We start from the raw sequence: 18,727 nt of genomic DNA, 5'->3' as shown, positions 1-18,727 counted from the left end.
GGCGCGCGCGCACGCACGGAGCGTAGCCGGCGCTCCCGGGGCCACGCTCGTCCTGCTACATCGTGTGGACGCGTTCAGGCGCGTGGGACTTCCCGCGATCCCTGGACCAAACCCAGCCCCCGCAGCAGGCCGCCCTCATCGGCCAGCACACCCGCAGGTTCCTGTGCGGGGGCTTCTCCGCGGCCGCGCCTGCGCACTGCGAATTCAGTCCGCAACACCCCGGAGCCCGCCGGGCGCGCCCAGGCCCGCAGTGTGGGGCTGAGGGACCCCGGTCTGCGCGGGCCGAGATCTGTCCGGCCCGGAGTCGAAATGACCTGGGAAGGGGCCGAGGGATGCTCCTAGGCCAGAAGTAGAATCTCGTTTGCGCCTACGTAGAAGGAAGCTCCCCAGAGCCGCTGTGAGCGGCGCCTCTCTGGCTCGCAGCCTACATTTCCCGGGAGCCCCTGCGGCGCGTGGGGACGCGGCGGCGGCGCGCGCTGTGGCGGCACCTGAAGTGACCGCCCTGCCCTCCGGATTCTCTAAGAGGTGTGCGGTGTGGACCCGCCGCTGCCGCCTGGGCGTGTGGGTCCCGGGTTGTGATGGTACGTCTGAGTGCGTGAGGTCCAGCTTGTGCCACTGTATCTTGTGAGGCCCTGTGTTTGTGACTGTGTTTCGCGCCTGTGAGGGGGAAACACCGGCGTTGTGTGTGTGTGTGCCCGTGCCCGCAGGCGTGTCGTCTCGCCGCTTTGGCACCACGGCAGACGTGAGCCCCCAGAACTTAAATTACCGTCCGCGTCTGGATCCGTGTGTGTGTGTGTGTGTGTAGGGAACCATAGAGAACGAATGTGTGTGCACAGAAACTACCGTCTGTGCAAGCGCATGTGTGTGCGTGACACCTCTGTGACTATATTTATGGAGATTGTTTCTGCGTGTGTGTACAGTCCTGACTGCAATCGCAGTCTGGGGATTTTCCCCGCCGTCAGACAATTCTCCGGGCCCATCGGCGTGTCCTACAATCCAGCCTAATTCCGACAGCAGCTCGCTGGCGACGGCTCGGTCCCCAGCGCGGCGCCCACCCCCACACGGGACCCCAGTCCCAAGTCTGTAGGGCAGAGTCTCCAGGGACCCTCCTCCTAAGGCTTAACATGGCGGGGGCGGTTCGCAGACCTCAGACGGACTTTACTTACCAGGCAGCAGCGTTATGAAAGGACGGGGCCCAGGATCGGCCGACGGGAGAGACGCACAGGGAGAAGCGTCTGGGAAGGGCCGGGGGCTTCCACCCTCCCAGCACCTCCACGTGTCCGCCGACCCGGAAGCTCTCTGACCCGCGTCCTTTTTCGGAAGAGGCTTCATTGCAGAGGCAAGATGGATGAAACCATTGGCCGTTAGAGACTGAACTCCATTTCCAGCCCTCTCCGCTCCACAGGGGTCAGGGGGTGGGATTAAAAGTTCTAACCCGCTTAGCACTTGTTTCGTTCCCCGGGCAACCGGCCCCACCCTAGGCGTTTTCCTCGGCTTCCTGCTCATTAGCATAACAAACGACAGCCTTCCCTCTCAGCTCTTAGGAAATTCCTAGGGTTTGGGGAGCTCAATGCCGGGAAGAGGCGAAGAACAAATACGTGTTTCTTACTACCAAACACAGCACCGCACTACGTGTGGGGGAAACCCAGGGTTTGCGGTGGTGCCGCCTGGGACTAGGTATTAAGAGTAAATGTATAAGGAACCAGTTTTGGGGTTTCCAGCTGTGTGACAAGGTGGTAATCATCAAAATAGCAGCTAACGGGTAATAGGACTTTTACTACCACCACTGCTAGCCGCTAGCACTTTGCTGCCCCGGGTCAAAAGTGTCAGTTCCACAAAGTTTTTTTTAAATCCTTTTAATCCTACTCAGAGTTGTTTGTACGGAGCTCTCTGGTCTCCAGGTGCATAAACGGAGGCACAGGGAGATTAGGTTAACTCACCAAGGTCACACAGCTAGTAAAAATCAGAGCGGCTTTTTGAACCCGGGTATTTGCTGATTCCAAAACACTTGCTGTTTCCACCCCGTCAGGGTTTTTCCCCCGGAGCACACTGCTTCTTGAACTGGGAGAGTCTTCTAAGTACCTGGTGGTACCTCTGCTGACACCTGGAAGTAGCACCTGCTGTCTGGGAAGGTGCTTTCCCTACAGAATTCACGGAGGGGTGGGCATCCACCGGCTGACGGGCTGCTACGTGAATGCAGGAATGAATGCATGGATAAGTGAATACCGCTAGTTGAGGCGCACAGCACTGAAGCTCGAAGATATATTGACAAGTGAAATTTTGTGAGCCAGCNGAGGGGTGGGCATCCACCGGCTGACGGGCTGCTACGTGAATGCAGGAATGAATGCATGGATAAGTGAATACTGCTAGTTTAGGCGCACAGCACTGAAGCTCGAAGATACTATATTGACAAGTGAAATTTTGTGAGCCAGGTTCAAACCAGAAATCTCTGACACAAACTCCGAATGATATTCTGGAGCTTGATAAGCCATTTTTGTCTACTTCATTTATTCTTTTATTTATCCAATATTTAGTTTCTATTATGTACCAGTATTTCGCCAACTTGATATAAAATGATAGAATCATAACAAAATAGAGGTGATCTCCAAAGTCATGATCACAGCCAAGTAAATAACTCTTATAGTAAATAAGCAAATAGAAGTAGAGTACAACAGTCATACAACACACTGCAATTTAAGAATATTCTGATAGTTATCCACTGTGTCATCACATAAGATGGTTTGAGAGAATTTCATGTAATTTATTTTTTTAAATTTTTTTTTAATGTTTTTATTTATTTCTAGGAGAGAGAGAGAGAGACAGCGTGAGCAGGGGAGGGTCAGAGAGAGAGGGAGACACAGACTGAAACAGGCTCCAGGCTCCGAGCTGGCAGTCAGCACAGAGCCCGACGCGGGGCTCGAACCCACGAACCGCGAGATCATGACCTAAGCGAAAGTCGGACGCTTAACCGACTAAGCCACCCAGGCGCCCCAAGAGAATTTCATGTAATTTAGATAATATGGGTTTTTGTTTTTTAGGGGAGAGAGAGAAAGAATATCTCAAGCAGGCTCTGCACTGGGAGCCTGACGCGGGGCTCCATCCCATGACCCTGGCACCGGGACCTGAGCCAAAATCAAGAATCGGATCCTCAGCCAACAGAGCCCCCCAGGCACCCCTATAAATTTTTATGTTCATATTTAACTTTGTTTTGAAACTGTATAAACTTCATAATTTTCATTTACATTTTCCTTTTTACCCTAGAATTGTTTAATGGAAATGTTTTATAATTTCCAGTTGTAAGCATCCTTTATGTTTTCATGTTCTCCTTTAAATCTCTTCATTTCTTGCACTGTGAGCATAAATGACATTTGTCATTTCAATTTTTGGACATAATTGACTGAATATATGGTCATTTAAAAAAGATTCTGTTCCTTGCCCTGAATAGGAAAATTTTGAGGAAGTAAAGGCTGAGATAGGCTGCCCCAAAGGTCTCCCTGGAAAGACTATTACTCCTTGGTCAGAATCTCAGGGAATCAGAAGAAATCATGGCTGCCCAGCCAGGCTCCACCTTTTGGCCTGCACGAACACCCTTCAATACAAACTTGCTCAGGAAAGCAGAACTGAGAAGAAACAGACCAAATTGTTAACGGTGGCCATCTATCTAGAATATCAGTTATTTTCGGGGTGCCTGGGTGGCTCAGTTGGTGAAGCGCCTGACTCTTGATTTCAGCTCAGGTCAGGGTCTTGCAGTTTATGAGACCAAGCCCCACATCAGGCTCTGTGCTGACAGTGTGGAGCCTGCTTGAGATTCTCTCTCCCTCTCTCTCTGACCCTCCCTACCTTTCTCAAAATAAACAAATAAGCTTTTTAAAAAATCAATTATTTTCAGTATTTATCTTGATATCTTACTATACTTCCACTTCTCTTTCTAAAATAACCAGTTATCCGGGTGCCTTGGTGGCTCAGTCAGTTAAGCATACAACTTTTAGTTTCAGGTCAGGTCATGATCTCACAGTATGTGAGTTCGAGCCCCACATCCAGCTCTGCACTGACAGTACCGAACCTTCTTGGGATTCTGTCTCCCTCTCTCTCTGCTCCTCCTCTGCTCTCATTCTCTCTCTCTCAAAAATAAATAAACATTTAAATAAAATGAGCAGTCATCACTCTTCCCAATGGTAAAGCCAGACCACATTATTCAGGGTAAGTAATGGGAAGTCACACTTACTGATTTACCACAATTTTTTTTTTTAATTTTTTTTTTTAATGTTTTATTTATTTCTAGGAGAGAGAGACAGCGTGAGCAGGGGAGGGTCAGAGAGAGAGGGAGTCACAGACTGAAACAGGCTCCAGGCTCTGAGCTGGCAGTCAGCACAGAGCCCGACGCGGGGCTCGAACCCACGAACCGCGAGATCATGACCTAAGTGAAAGTCGGACGCTTAACCAACTAAGCCACCCAGGCGCCCCTGATTTACCACAATTCTATATGATAATAAATAAATTGCCTTTCCTCTAAGTGTAATCTTAGCAGAAGTGAAAATGATTGGAACCATTTAAGAGCTTTGGGTCCCCTAATCACTGATGATGGCTCAGCTTCTCCAGCTGGACTCCCTCCTGCAGAACCCAGAGATGCCCCAGGTACAGACCTGGGCTTCTCTCCCAAGCCTAGCCCTGCTGGAGCAATCAGGGTGACTTCCCAGCTGCTCCCACCCAGGCAGCCCCAGGCAAGGAGCCAGTTATTGGAGAAAGTGGTTAAAATTGCAACCGCAGCTCTGGGGAGTGCAGGGCAAGTCAACAGGTGGCAAAGGAGGCAGAACATGCTCTTATCAGGACACCCTTCATTCCAGTCCAGTGTCTGGGGGGCAAAGCACGGGAGACCCACCATTCAATGTCATCCTCAGNAAATAACCAGTTATCCGGGTGCCTTGGTGGCTCAGTCAGTTAAGCATACAACTTTTAGTTTCAGGTCAGGTCATGATCTCACAGTATGTGAGTTCGAGCCCCACATCCAGCTCTGCACTGACAGTACCGAACCTTCTTGGGATTCTGTCTCCCTCTCTCTCTGCTCCTCCTCTGCTCTCATTCTCTCTCTCTCAAAAATAAATAAACATTTAAATAAAATGAGCAGTCATCACTCTTCCCAATGGTAAAGCCAGACCACATTATTCAGGGTAAGTAATGGGAAGTCACACTTACTGATTTACCACAATTCTATATGATAATAAATAAATTGCCTTTCCTCTAAGTGTAATCTTAGCAGAAGTGAAAATGATTGGAACCATTTAAGAGCTTTGGGTCCCCTAATCACTGATGATGGCTCAGCTTCTCCAGCTGGACTCCCTCCTGCAGAACCCAGAGATGCCCCAGGTACAGACCTGGGCTTCTCTCCCAAGCCTAGCCCTGCTGGAGCAATCAGGGTGACTTCCCAGCTGCTCCCACCCAGGCAGCCCCAGGCAAGGAGCCAGTTATTGGAGAAAGTGGTTAAAATTGCAACCGCAGCTCTGGGGAGTGCAGGGCAAGTCAACAGGTGGCAAAGGAGGCAGAACATGCTCTTATCAGGACACCCTTCATTCCAGTCCAGTGTCTGGGGGGCAAAGCACGGGGAGACCCACCATTCAGTGTCATCCTCAAATGTTACTGGAACACGCAAGCAGAGAATTGGGTATTCAGGAAGCATGAGTTCATCTCTCTGGAACTTGAAAGAGATGGCCCAGTTCCCCATGCTCTCCAAAGGAAAGATTCAACAATAGCACCCTTTTTATTCAGAAGGATGAAATGGATTCCAGAGGGAATGAACAAGCTCAGACGGTATTTGCAGTACTATTTTTCTGATGGCAAGAATAATAGGCAATTTGCATTTGTTGTGCATAGTTTAATAACTGACTTCTTATTAACTGTTGCCATTTTTATGTGTGTGATTCATTAGTAGCACATTACATCACATTACTAGCACTAGACTGACTCCTGGGTTCATGGCGCCCAGGAGCCAAAGTGGATGTATAGATGTATCATACACCAGTGGTTCTAACCCTCAGGGGCCACGAGGCAACATCTGAAGATACTTCTGCTTGACATAGTTTGGGGAGGGGTTCTACTATTCTACAGCCTCTAGTGGGTGGAAGCTAGGGGTACTGCTAAACATCCTACAATGGACATGACAGCTCTCCCCTGAAGTTACAGGGGAGGCTCACAGCCCTGCTTTATATTTATAAACTTATGTTCTATATAACTTTTCAATGGATTCATAGTTCTGCATTTTGCATATATACTCTAATTTAGCCAATCTCCTTAACCATTCGTGCTTTTTCTCCTTTAAATATACTGTCATTACCTCATAAATCTGGTAAGCAACTGCCATTTCTGTTTGTGTTTTTCTTCTTGTCTATCCAGGAAGCAGGAGTGAGAACTCTCTCACCACTGTTATTCAACATAGTATTAGAAATTTTAGCCTCAGGGGCGCCTGGGTGGCTCAGTTAAGTCTCCGACTTCGTCTCAGGTCATGATCTCACAGTTCGTGGGTTCGAGCCCCATATCAGGCTCTGTGCTGACGGCTGGCTCAGGGCCTGGAGCCTGTTTCGGATTCTGTATCTCCCTCTCTCTCTGACCCTCCCCTGTTCATGCGCTCGCTCTCTCTCTCAGAAATAAATAAAACATAAAAAAAAAAATCTTAGCCTCAGCAATCAAGCAACACAAAGACATAAAAGTCATCCAAATTGGCAAGGAGGAGGAGGAAAAACTTTCACTCTTCACATTAGCATTCTTCACAGAGCTAGAACAAACAATCCTAAAATTTGTATGGAACCAGAAGACACCCCAGATAGCAAAAGTAGTTCTGAAAAAGAAAATGAAAGGTGAGACATCACAATTCCAGACTTCAAATTGCATTACAAAGCTGTAATCATTGGGGCGCCTGGGTGGCTTAGTCGGTTAAGCGTCCGACTTTCGCTTAGGTCATGATCTCCCGGTTCGGGGGTTCGAGCCCCGCGTCGGGCTCTGTGCTGACTGTCAGCTCGGAGCCTGGAGCCTATTTCAGAGTCTGTGTCTCCCTCTCTCTCTGACCCTCCCCTGTTCACGCTGTCTCCCTCTCTCCTAGAAATAAATAAAACATTTAAAAAAAAAAAAAGCTGTAATCATCAAGACACTATGGTACTAGCACAAGAACAGGCACACAGATCAATGGAACAGAATAGAGAACCCAGAAATGGACACACAAACACATGGCCAACTAATCTTTGACAAAGCAGGAAAGAATATCCAATGGAAAAAACACAGTCTCTTCAGCAAATATGTTAGGAAAATTGGACAGCAACTTGCAGAAAAACAAACCTGGACCACTTACACCATACACAAAAATAAACTCAAAATGGGTGAAAGACCTAAACATAAGACAGGAGCCATCAAAATCCTAGAGGAGAAAACAACCAACAACCTCTCTGACCTCAGCTGCAACATCTTCTTACTTGACATGTCTCCAGAAGCAAGGGAAACAAAAGCGAAAATGAAAATAGTGGGATCTCATCAAAATAAAAAGCTGCACAGTGAAGGAAACAATCAGCAAAACTAAAAGACAACCAACAGACTGGGAGAAGATGTTTGCAAATGACATGTCAGATAAAGGGTTAGTACCCAAAATCTATAAAGAACTTATCAAACTCAACACCCCCCCAAAAAAATAATCCAGTGAAGAAATGGGCAAAAAATATGAATAGACCCTTTCCCAAAGAAGACATCCAGATGGCTAACAGACACAGAAAAAAAATGCTCAACATCACTCATCATCAGGGAAATACAAATCAAAACCACATTGAGATACCACCTCACATCTGTCAGAATGGCTAAAATTAACAACTCAGGCAACAACAGATGTTGGTGAGGATGCTGAGAAAGAGGCTCTCTTTTGCACTGCTGGTGGGAATGCAAACTGGTGCAGCCACTCTAGAAAGCAGTATGGAGGTTCCCCAGAAAATTACTATTAGAACTGCCCTATAACCCAGCAATTGCACTACTTGGTATTTATCCAATGGATACAGGAGTGCTATTTGAAGGGGCACATGACCCCAATGTTTATAGCAGCATATTGGCAAGCCAAAGTATGGAAAGAGCCCAAATGTCCATTGACTAATGAATGGATAAAGAAGATGCGGTATATATATTCAATGGAATAATACTTGGTGATCAAAAAGAAGGAAATCCTGGCATTTGCAACACTGTGGATGGAACTAGAGTGTATTACACTAAATAAATCAGAGAAAGACAAATATATGATTTCACTCATGTGAACTTAAGATATAAAACGAATGTAAAGGAAGAGAAGCAAAAATAATATAAAAACAGAGAAGGAGACAAACCATAAGAGACTCTTCAATACAAAGAACAAACAGAGGGTTGCTGGCAGCGTGTTGGGCGGAGGGAAGGGCTCAGAGGGTGAAGGCATTAAGGGGTACATTGGGTGGGCTGAGCACTGGTGTCATGTGTAAGTGATGAATCCCTAAGTTCTCTTCCCAAAATCATTATTAGAGTATATGTTAACTTGGGATGGATGGGTTGGATGGATGGATGACCCCATCATACATAGCCTATTTGTCGCAGAAAAATTGTAACCTGACTATATAAAACACCCCTGGAAATCAATAAGAATTAAATAAATGACTTATTTGGAAAAAAAAATGGTAATCAAATACAGATAGGCAATTTACAGAAGCAAAACCTGAATCATCAATGATTAATAAAAAACTGCTAAGTTTGATTCGTAATCAAAAATAAATTTAAACCACCATAGTTTATTACTCCTCATGACAATGCCAAAAACTACAAGTCTGTAATCACTGTTCACCAGGACGTAGACACACACACACACACACACACACACACACACACACAAAGGACTGGATAAACTTGGCACCTATTAAGGAATATTTTCAGGATGAATTCTTAAAATTAAGAAGGTATAAACGAGTGTCAGATGGGGTGGTTGGCTGACTAGGTGGAGCATGCAACTCTTGATCTTGGGGTAATGAGTCAGAGCCCCACGTAGGGTGGAGGGATTACTTAAAATAATAAAAAATGTTAAAAAAAAATGTGACTTTTGAATCGTGAACATTGTACATGTTCAAACACAAAATACAATTTTAAAACGAGTCAAAACACACCCTATTAAAATAGAAGCCCCTGTGTCTTTTCACTGTGTTGAGCCTGCCTTGTACCCATTTGCTGTAATGAATCAGCCGTGGCTGGACCACAGGCTAAGTCCTATGCATCTTCCTAGAGAATCACCAAATCTGGAGGTGGTGTTGGGTCCCCAAACAATCACTTTTGGCCCTTTCTGCCTCCCCAATTCTCCCTCATTCTGCCAGGTCAGCCCCACATCCCTGATGTCCTCCAGGTGAGGTTAGCCACAATGCACCCTGTTCTTGCCACCTGTATCCAGCCTGCCATATATCAATGTATATTTTCAAGTTCATGTAGATTCCATAAATACTTCTTAAATTCTCTATCATAATTTCTTACTCGAAACAATCAGAACTATTGTGATTTGGCCCAAATAACTTTTATGGAATTCAGTTTCTTCATCTGTCAAATCAGGTGACTGGTCTAGTTTTGGTTTTTTTTTTAATGTTTTTAATGTTTTATTTTGGAGAGAGTGACACAGAGCATGAGCAGGGGAGGGGCAAAGACAGAGGGAGACACAGAATCCAAAGCAGGCTCCAAGCTCTGAGCTGTCAGCACAGAGCTGGATGCGGGGCTCAAACTCACGAATCGGAAGATCATGACCTGAGTGGAAATCGGATGCTTAACTGACTGAGCCACCCAGGCACCCTGTGACTGGTTTAGTTTTAACTATGGTCTATTTAAGGTAAAACATCCGAAATTGTTGTATGATTATGCATCAATCGTAAGGGTCTATATTAGAGGTAGAAAATATTTAGAGGCATTAGACATACACAGGATCAATACATGAAGGATGCTAAGTAAGGCTTATGGTGAATGAACAATAAAAGACCATCTAAAACTAGGTGACCTTGGGGGATGAGGGTACTCAACCTCTCTGTGCCTGTCTCCTCTTATGCAAAATGTGGATAACAACAGAATTCACCTGAAAGACATGGTACAGAAACTCAATGAAGTCATTTATATATTGCATTTAGAAAAATCTCCAGCATGTGCTCAGAGCTAAATAAAGGTTCCTATTATAAATTATTAATTTTTTTAGGGGCACCTGGGTGGCTTAGTTGCTTAGGCATCGACTTCGGCTCAGGTCATGATCCTGTGGTTTGTGAGTTCAAGCCCCGCGTTGGGCTCTATGCTGACAGCTCAGAGCCTGGAGCCTGCTTCAGATTCTGTGTCTCCCTCTCTCTGCTCCTCCCCAGCTTGCACTCTGTCTCTTGCTCGCTCTCTCTCAAAAATAAACATTAAAACTTTTTTTATTGATTGATTTTTAAAGTTGAGCTAATAATTGCTACCCTTTAAGTTTCAGGGAAAATTATATGACAATAATGCAGGTAAGCATGGGGCACATAATAGGCAATTAATAACAAACAACTACAAGTTAAGTTTCTCCGGCGAAACAGACCAGTAATATACATTTAAAGAGATTTCTTTTTTTTAATATAATTTATTGTCAAATTCGCTAACACACAGTGTGTACAGTGTGCTCTTGGTTTTGGGGGTAGACTCCTGTGATTCATTGCTTATATACAACACCCAGTGCTTCTTATGACCAATTGGCTCATGTGTTTATGGGGTCTGAGAAGACCCAGAGCCTGCTGTCTGCTCGCTGGAGACCCAGGAAAGCCAGTGTTGTAAATTCCAGACCAAGGGGTCAGTCTGAGACAGAATTTGCCCTTCCTCAGCCATTTTTGGTCTAGTCAGGCCCATGGTGGATTGGGAAATGGCCACCACAAAGGGGAGGGTTTTCAGCTTTACTCAGTCTACTGATTCAAATGCTAATGTCTTCTGCAAGCACCCTCACAGACTCACCCAGAAATCATCTTTTTTTTTCTTTTTTAGTAATCTCCACCCAACATGGGGCTCGAATTCACAACCCTGAAATCAAGAGTCGTATGCTCCAGCTACTGAGCCTGCCAGGCGCCCCTCAGATATGATCTTTAACCAAATATCTGGGCAGCCCATGGTCCAGTCAAGCTGACACATAAAATTAACCACCACAACCACCAAAAATGGAGGAGAGGGTAAGATTTATTTTAAAAATCATCCAAGACCATAGGACCACAGGTGACAAAAGGGATGGGTCATGGGCTGTAGTCAACCTCTAGATGTTTGGCCAACATCGTGTTTGCAAAACAATTGCTATTAGTGCCCATTTCTAAAAATAGAGACTCTTTCCACATGAAATGGCATTTCTTGGGGTGAAAAAAAATCACAACTTAGGAAAATTCTAGGTAGGTCTGCATCCCCACATGGCAGCCCTCTGCTGGAGATCTGAGATGGATTCTGTCCTCAACGATCTCCATCGCTCCCTATGTCTCACACCCTGCCAGCACCCCTCACAGGGAGCCGAGTCTGAGAGCCCCTGAGCGCAAGCAACATCCCTCGGCCCGGCCGAGCAATTGCGGGGCCCGGCCACCAGGTGGCACCGTGGCTGTGTGGCGCTCAATCACTAGATGGCGCGCGCGTATTCTCACGGGCCACACAGCTTTCAGAAAAGCAACTCCAGGGGCGCCTGGGTGGCTTAGTCGGTTAAGCGTCCGACTTTCGCTTAGGTCATGATCTCGCGGTTGTGGGTTCGAGCCCCGCGTCGGGCTCTGTGCTGAGCCTCTTTCGGTCTGTGACTCCCTCTCTCTCTGACCCTCCCCTGCTCACGCTGTCTCTCTCTCTCCTAGAAATAAATAAAACATAAAAAAAAAAAAATTTAAAGAAAAGCAACTCCAGTCTGCTGATTTCCCACTGTGTGCTGTGAGCATCAGGTGTGACTTCCTTAAATACTCACAAGTGCCCATAAGAGGTTGTGTCTCTTACATGGCAGTGGGGGGAACTGAGGCTCAGAGAGAGGCCCCATTTATAAGACCAGGAAAAGCATCTCTCTGGGTTGCCAGAAGGGTTCAAGGACATACTATGTGTCAAGTGTCTGACAGAACTTCTGCTGCAAAGGGCACTTAGTTGCTTTCATTATCACAGTTGCTTGGTTGTTATTATCAGATGCATCTGACCGTCCGTTCTGCTGGCTGCTCCCGACAGTGAAGGAACCCCGACACTGAACTGGTCCACAGCCACCCGGACTCAAGGCTACCCTCCTTGCCTCCTTTACAGCCAGTGTTAATGGAACACGGGCAGAGTGATGTATCCCCTTTATACCCACTTTCATCCGATCTCTCCCTTCCTTTAGATTGCACTGCACTTCCTCCCAGAAGTCCTCCCTGGGGTAACCCCCACCCTGTTTGGGTGGAGGAAGTATTTACTAGCTTGTAGTCCCTCAGGATCCTGTACTTTTCCTCATCTTAGCGCTTTCCACACTCATGGCTGCCCATTCATTTGTCTGCCCAACTGCTGCCCACACCACCTCGCCCCAAAGGACTCTGAGGTGCAGAAACAAATGAGGAAATTCTTCTTGGGGTAAAATGCCCTGTGGCTCCCAATCTGGACTGAGCACCTGAGAAACTCTTTCTTCTTTCCAGTTTGATTGAGACATCACTGATACATAATACTGTGTAAGTTTAAGGTGCACAGTGTGTTGATTTGATACTATTATATTGTAAAATGATTAACACCACTGTTAGTTAACACCCCCATCCAGTCACACAAATACCATTTCTTTAAGAAACTGGAGCAGCACCACCTGGGGCCAAAGGAAGCCCAGTCTCTGGGAGGTGAGAATTCTACCACCGAACCACCAATGCCGTCGTTTAAGCCCATTCTCTGGGATGGAGCCCTTCAGCTGATTCCAAAATGCATGAGGTGCAGTAAATGTTATAAGGGTGCTGTGCAGACCCTTGGTTATTCTGTCTCGGACACCAGCGGGGGTCCTACAATTCAACTCACTTCTGACACCTTACCAGACAGAGCATCACATCCCACAGCTGAAGGGCTCCGTCCTACCAGACTGGCCCCCCAGCCTCCAGACACCAATCCAGGTCGCCCCGGGGCTTCTGGCCAACCGGCTGTCAATCAGAGGTGCCCATGACGCCCTCCTCAGGTTCAATTAATTTGCTAGAGGGGTTCACAGAATTCAGAGAAACATTTTACCCAGTAGATTAGTGGTTTATGATAAAAGCACAGAACTCGAGAACAGCCAGATGTAAGGGATGCTTGGGACCAGGTACGGACACAGGGTGTGTGGGGCTCTCCCACGTGTCTGCATGTTCGCCAACCTGAGAGCTCTCAGAACTACGGGCTTCGGGGATTTTATGCCGGCTCCATTATATAGACATAATGGATTACATCACTGGTCTTTGGTGTTTGATTCAACCACCAGCTCCTCTCCCCACCCCAGAGGTCGGCGGGGGGGTACTAGAAGTTCCTGCCTTCCAGGACTTGGTCAGCTCCCTTAGCCCATCCCTAAGTGCTTTCCGAAAGTCACCTCATGAACATGTTCAAGGCACGTTCATCACTCAATTCCAAGGAAATTCCAAGGTCTTAGGATCTCTGTGCCAGAAATGGGGATGAAAACCAAATAAATATTAGTTATTACAAATCACACATGTGTATCGCTATGTAATCGCTATAACATCGATTATAGCGATTATAGCAGGGCTAACAGGGGAGATTCTGACAGTCAGCAGAGGAGCGGGCGACAGACTTGTTTTGTGGCCCTGCCCACATAGGACAGCCCGCTCTGGGCTGGATTTTCTTGTTGGTGAAACAGGGATCGTCGAGAGTAAACTACATTCATGGGGTTAGAGCAAAGGTTCAGTAATATGAGTGCTTTACCCACTTTAGCACATAGGGAATATTCAGTATGAGGCAGCTATTATTAGGATATGAATTCTATTAAGCAGATAATATGTATCATCTTGGTAAGCAGTTAGGCCCCAGCCACTTCACATGTACCGTCAGAAGAAAAACAAGTGAAACAACCACCAACGATTATCGGACTCTTGCGGCGGGCGCTGTTTTTCAGAGCTGTAGTGAGCGCTCGTGAACACCCCGGGAGGAGACATAACCCATCACCTAACACGAGGGGACTGGAAATGCTCACCATCACCTCCATAGCCAGGCCGCTACAGAGCCAAGACGCAGGTTGGCAAGCACTATGCGGACTCACAACAGGATGCATCAGATCAAGGAGCAGGAGGGGAAAGAGAGCAGGGAAGGGGGTAAACGGTGCCACCTCAAGATATGCCTCCTTGACACCGCAGACACCAGACAAGCTGTAAGAATGGAGTAGAGACACCCTTTTGTAAGTGCCGTTCACACTCACCAGGAAAATCTCCATTTGTAGGGGCGGCTGCCTGAAGACGGGAGGACTCTAAATCTCTAGGAAACCCTGGACCAATGGGAAAGGCTGGACTTCAGTCTACACTGCAACCCACTCTTGCTGACTTCGCTCTCCCTGGTTACCTCCCGTAACTAACTCCCATCAAAATCTTTTGTCCCAGTTGTAGATGGAATTGAAGGCGAAGGCTTCTACCAAGGTCTGTCTCCTGTGCACAGGAGGTGTGTGTGTTATTAAACTTGTCTTTTCCTCCTGTTAATCTGTCTTACATCCATTTAATTACTAGACCAGCCAAAGAAACTACGGGGGAGGGGCACGCTTCTTCCACCCCCACACCCTCCTGCTCTGAGTTGGCTGCTTGGGGAGTGAAGTGACATTTGGGTCTCAGTATTTTGCTTGGTCTGTGAGAAACACTCCAAACGGCAGCTCACATCAGCATTGATAAAGCAGGGCCGTGGTCTAAATCAGTGGTCTGTTTGTTTTTTTAAGGAGCCCAACTATTATGGGGGCACCTGCATGGCTCAGTTGGTTGAGCATCTGACTTTGGCTCAAGTCACAATCTCATGGTCTGTGAGTTCAAGCCCCACTTAGGGCTCTCTCCTGTCAGCGCAGAGCCTGCTTCAGATCCTCTGTCCACTCTCTCCGCCCCTCCCCTGCTTGCACTCTCTAAAAAAAAAAAAAAAGGCAGCCCAACCATTATCAAATGGCATCTTGCTTAAGTGAGGTGGTTGGGGGGGGCGGGGTAACACCAGGCTCTTTCAATACCTTCCCCAGCGCACACTCCACAGGAGTGCTGTAGCTGGAATGCTATCAGCCTAACTCCAGATCAGACCTAATAGAGAGGTGGGGATAAATCATAGCATTAGAGGGAATTAGATTATTTGGGGCTGGACATCATAGGTTGAGAGCACAACATGGCCCCCACGTCGGGGCTCCAGGCTTCTGCACGGCTGGCTACAAAGTCAGAGCGTCCCACTAGTATGGGGTTAGAAGAATCCCAGAACTCTGGAAAGTACCATACTTATGGTTACAGTTTTATTATAAAAGATATGTTGCGGAGGAAAAAGTTTCCTCTACCCTTCAAAGGGTTTTCTGGTGTCTAAGAATTAAGCTGACATGAGACAGATTAACAGGAGAGAGACAAATTTAATTTTGTACACACACATACACGAGAGATTCCAAGGCAGAAAGTAAGATGAAGTATCCACGCCACCCTGAACTAAGGAGTGGGGGGGGGCGGCTGGCTGGCACCTCAAAGGGGAGCAAGGGAATAAGAACAGATGTTTGATAAGTAGATGTTCACCCTGCCATACAGATGGGTCACTCAGGTAACATTTACATCTGGTAATAACGCTTACTCAGGAAAGATCCCCAATTCAGATTCTTCTAAGTAGTTAAAAGAGGGGCAAGTTTCTCTTGAGCCTGAAGGGTCTCCATTGTGCTCACATGCCAAAGTGGCACATTTTGGGGAGACTTGCACTGATCACCTTCACCACTATTTAGATGAAGGGGTTAGTGACTGAAGGAAGGAAGCCAAAGTAGGACAAAGACCTCTTCAGGACTTAGGAATGAAAACATCACTGAGCATTAGAGCACAAAAGACCTTTATAGATGGTCTAGTCAGTGTCTCTCCATCCTAATACGTAGAATCTTCTGAGGAGTTTTAAAACATAGTGCACCACAATTTCAACTGACCTTCAGACATGGAGCTGAGCATGGTATTATTTTAAGTTTATTTATTATTTTGAGACACACACACACACACACGTGCACACAGTGTGCATGTGCAGGAGAGGCAGAGAGAGGGAGAGACAGAATCACAAGCAGGCTCTGCACGGTCAGCACAGAGCCTGACGCGGGGCTCGAATCATGAACTGTGAGATCATGATCTAAATTGAAATTGGACGCTTAACTGACTGAGCCACCCAGATGCCCCATGCTGTATTTTTTTTTTACAGCTCCCAAGTGGCTCTGATGTACAACCAAGATTGAGAACCAATGAATGTACAAAGTTGTGGGTTTTTTAAGATTTTAAGTGCTCTCTACACCTAACGTGGGGCTCAAACTCACAACCTCGAGATCAAGAGTCACACACTCCACCAACTGAGCCAGCCAGTCACCCTGTACTAAGTTCACTTCTCAAAATATTTTTAAAAATATTTTTAATGTTTATTTATTTTTGAGAGACAGAGTAAGTGCAGGAGGGGGCAGAGAGAGAGACAGAGAGAGCAGGCTCCAAGTTCTGAGCTGTCAGCACAGAGCAAGACAAGGGGCTTGTATTCACAAACAGCAAGATCATGACCTGAGCTAAAGTTGGACGCTTAACCCACTGAGTCACCCAAGCGCCCCTGTGTACTAAGTTCATTTTTAAGATGAAATTTCATTGTACTGCCCCATGTGGAAACCCAGTATCACTTGCCAGAGATAGTTCTAACAGTGAATACAATAAAAACGGATATAACCTGATAAAAGGGATTGGTAAGTGTTAAACTGTTACTGATACACTTACTTCTTCACTGAGAAAGCCTGAAAAAGAACTGTAAAAAAAAATCTTCCTGACCACAGGATTCGGTGTTGCCATGCTTTATGCCTCCAGAGGTCATGAGGGGCACTGACCTAGTTAAATCCTGATTTCAGGGACAGGGTGAGGGAAACATGATTTGGCCCAATTTTGCTAGACAATTAAAAAAAAAAAAACTGGACTGCCTGGGCAGCTCAGTCAGTTGAGCGTGGGACTTAGGCTGAGGTTATGATCTCGCCGTATGTGGGTTCTAGACCCGCATAGGGCTCTGTGCTGACAACTCAGAGCTTGGACCCTGCTTCAGATTCTGTGTCTCCCTCTCTCTCTGCCCCTCCCCTGCTCACACACTGTGTGTCTCTCTTTCTCAAGAATAAATAAACATTAAAAAGAATACACAACTAATAAGCAATGAAGGCATATCTGATACTAAGAAAAAAATAATACAAAGGGAGGGTAAGGTGGGGTGAGGAGGGGGCACCAGATCTTCCGACTGCAATTGAACGTGACCTCAAGTCAACTGAATACCCCCTGGTTATTTTACAGATGGTGCAGTGATGGACAGGACAGCTTGCCTAAGCAAAATTGGGGCCAGTGCTTGGCCCAGAGCGAGAATTAGAATCCATCCCCATAATTTTCCACTTGAGGAAACTCAGAGCTCCTCAAGGATGAGAACTGATCATGGTCCGCAGCAGTGGAGGTGACAAGGCAGATTTCTGGAATTCCAGGGTCCTGCCACCAAACCCTGTAGCATCCATCAGGGAGCACAGTCATTGGCTGTGTGCTGAGAAGCAAGATTAACGCTACAAAACCCACTACGTCCTTTTCTCAGATCAACACACCGAGACTCCAGAGTAAGGGAGGGACTTACCCAAATCCCCAAATAAAAGATGACGACGATGACAATCAGACACTAACACCTGAGAGGTCACGGTGTGCGGGGCACTGCCCTAAGATTCCATTAGACAGTCAAATTCTATCATCACCCTCAATTTTAGGGAAACTGAGGCAGAGTGTGTACACCTCGTCCGGGGTGTCAGAGCCAGTAAGGGGCAGAGGAGCTCCAAAGAACATTTCATAAAAGGGGAAACTGAGGCCTACAGAGGAGGAAAGGGTCCCGACCCCAACTCCCCGTCGCGGGGGTGAGAAGGGTGAGTACAAGGTGGGCGACTCAGAATCCACACCTTCAAATTTGCCCTCTCCCCCTCGCTGGGGAGTTATGACGTCACAGGCGGGTGAGTGGGAGTTGTCACCAGGAGCTTGGGCATCCCATTCGGAAACCTGAGGGGATCGCACTCACCTCCGGAGGCACTTCCTCCGAGCCCGCACTTCTGGACTCGGGACCGAGTCCCGGAGCGCCCCCCATGCGCAGCCTCGGCGTCCCTCCGCCAGCACGACCCGCGACACTACCCCGGCAACCGAGGCTCGCGGACCCCTGGACGCCACCGGCCGCGAATGTGCGCGGCCAGCTCAACGCGCATGTGCGCCCCTGACCTGTCGCTCAAAGGCGGAGGTGTGGCGACTCTGCCAATAGGAATCCTCCTTCCTGCCTGGCCCCGCCTCATTCGTCAAGCTTCCGGCGTCTGAGTCTCCAGGGCAACCGTCAGACTGACGGCCTAGGAAAGCGAGGCCCAGAAACTTCTGGGTGTCGCGGACTGAAAGGAGCAGAGAAACGGGAGGCGCCTGGGAGTGAGAAAAGTCTCCGACGCAGGCGTCCCTGGCTCCGCTTGCCAGGTCCTGACAGAGTGGCCGACCCGTTCGCGGGCCTTGGGGTTGGGTTGCGAGGGGCTCGGCCTTCACGGTGGGCGTAGCTGAGCGGGCCG

At 47.4% G+C, this 18,727-nt stretch overlaps 1 protein-coding gene and 1 long non-coding RNA gene across 5 annotated transcripts in view; one reads left to right on the top strand and one right to left on the bottom strand.

Annotated features, from left to right (window-relative positions):
- The window catches only part of ZNF667 (zinc finger protein 667), a 46,147-nt gene extending 27,775 nt beyond the window's left edge, over positions 1–18,372 (bottom strand). For 2 of the 3 annotated variants that reach the window (XM_077756998.1, XM_077756997.1), the window contains exon 1: positions 18,205–18,372. Coding sequence is in view for 1 of the 3 variants with exons in the window: in XM_077756996.1 (XP_077613122.1) it covers positions 1,167–1,332 (166 nt within the window). In the remaining 2 variants the exon portion in view is untranslated. Of the gene's footprint in view, positions 1–1,166; positions 1,426–18,204 lie in introns of those variants that run through there. The other variant, XM_077756996.1, reaches the window with a different exon arrangement.
- A 93-nt stretch (positions 18,373–18,465) lies between these two features.
- The window catches only part of LOC144225802 (uncharacterized), a 2,040-nt gene continuing 1,778 nt past the window's right edge, over positions 18,466–18,727 (top strand). For both annotated transcript variants that reach the window (XR_013333392.1, XR_013333393.1), the window contains exon 1: positions 18,466–18,638. This is a non-coding gene — a long non-coding RNA (uncharacterized LOC144225802). The remainder of the gene's footprint in view (positions 18,639–18,727) is intronic.

The sequence above is a fragment of the Crocuta crocuta genome, unplaced genomic scaffold, assembly GCF_008692635.1.
Source record: "Crocuta crocuta isolate KB4526 unplaced genomic scaffold, BGI_CrCroc_1.0 scaffold142, whole genome shotgun sequence".
Lineage (NCBI taxonomy): Eukaryota > Metazoa > Chordata > Mammalia > Carnivora > Hyaenidae > Crocuta > Crocuta crocuta.
Note: the sequence above shows the minus strand (reverse complement) of the source record. Positions and strands in the feature narration are given on the sequence as shown.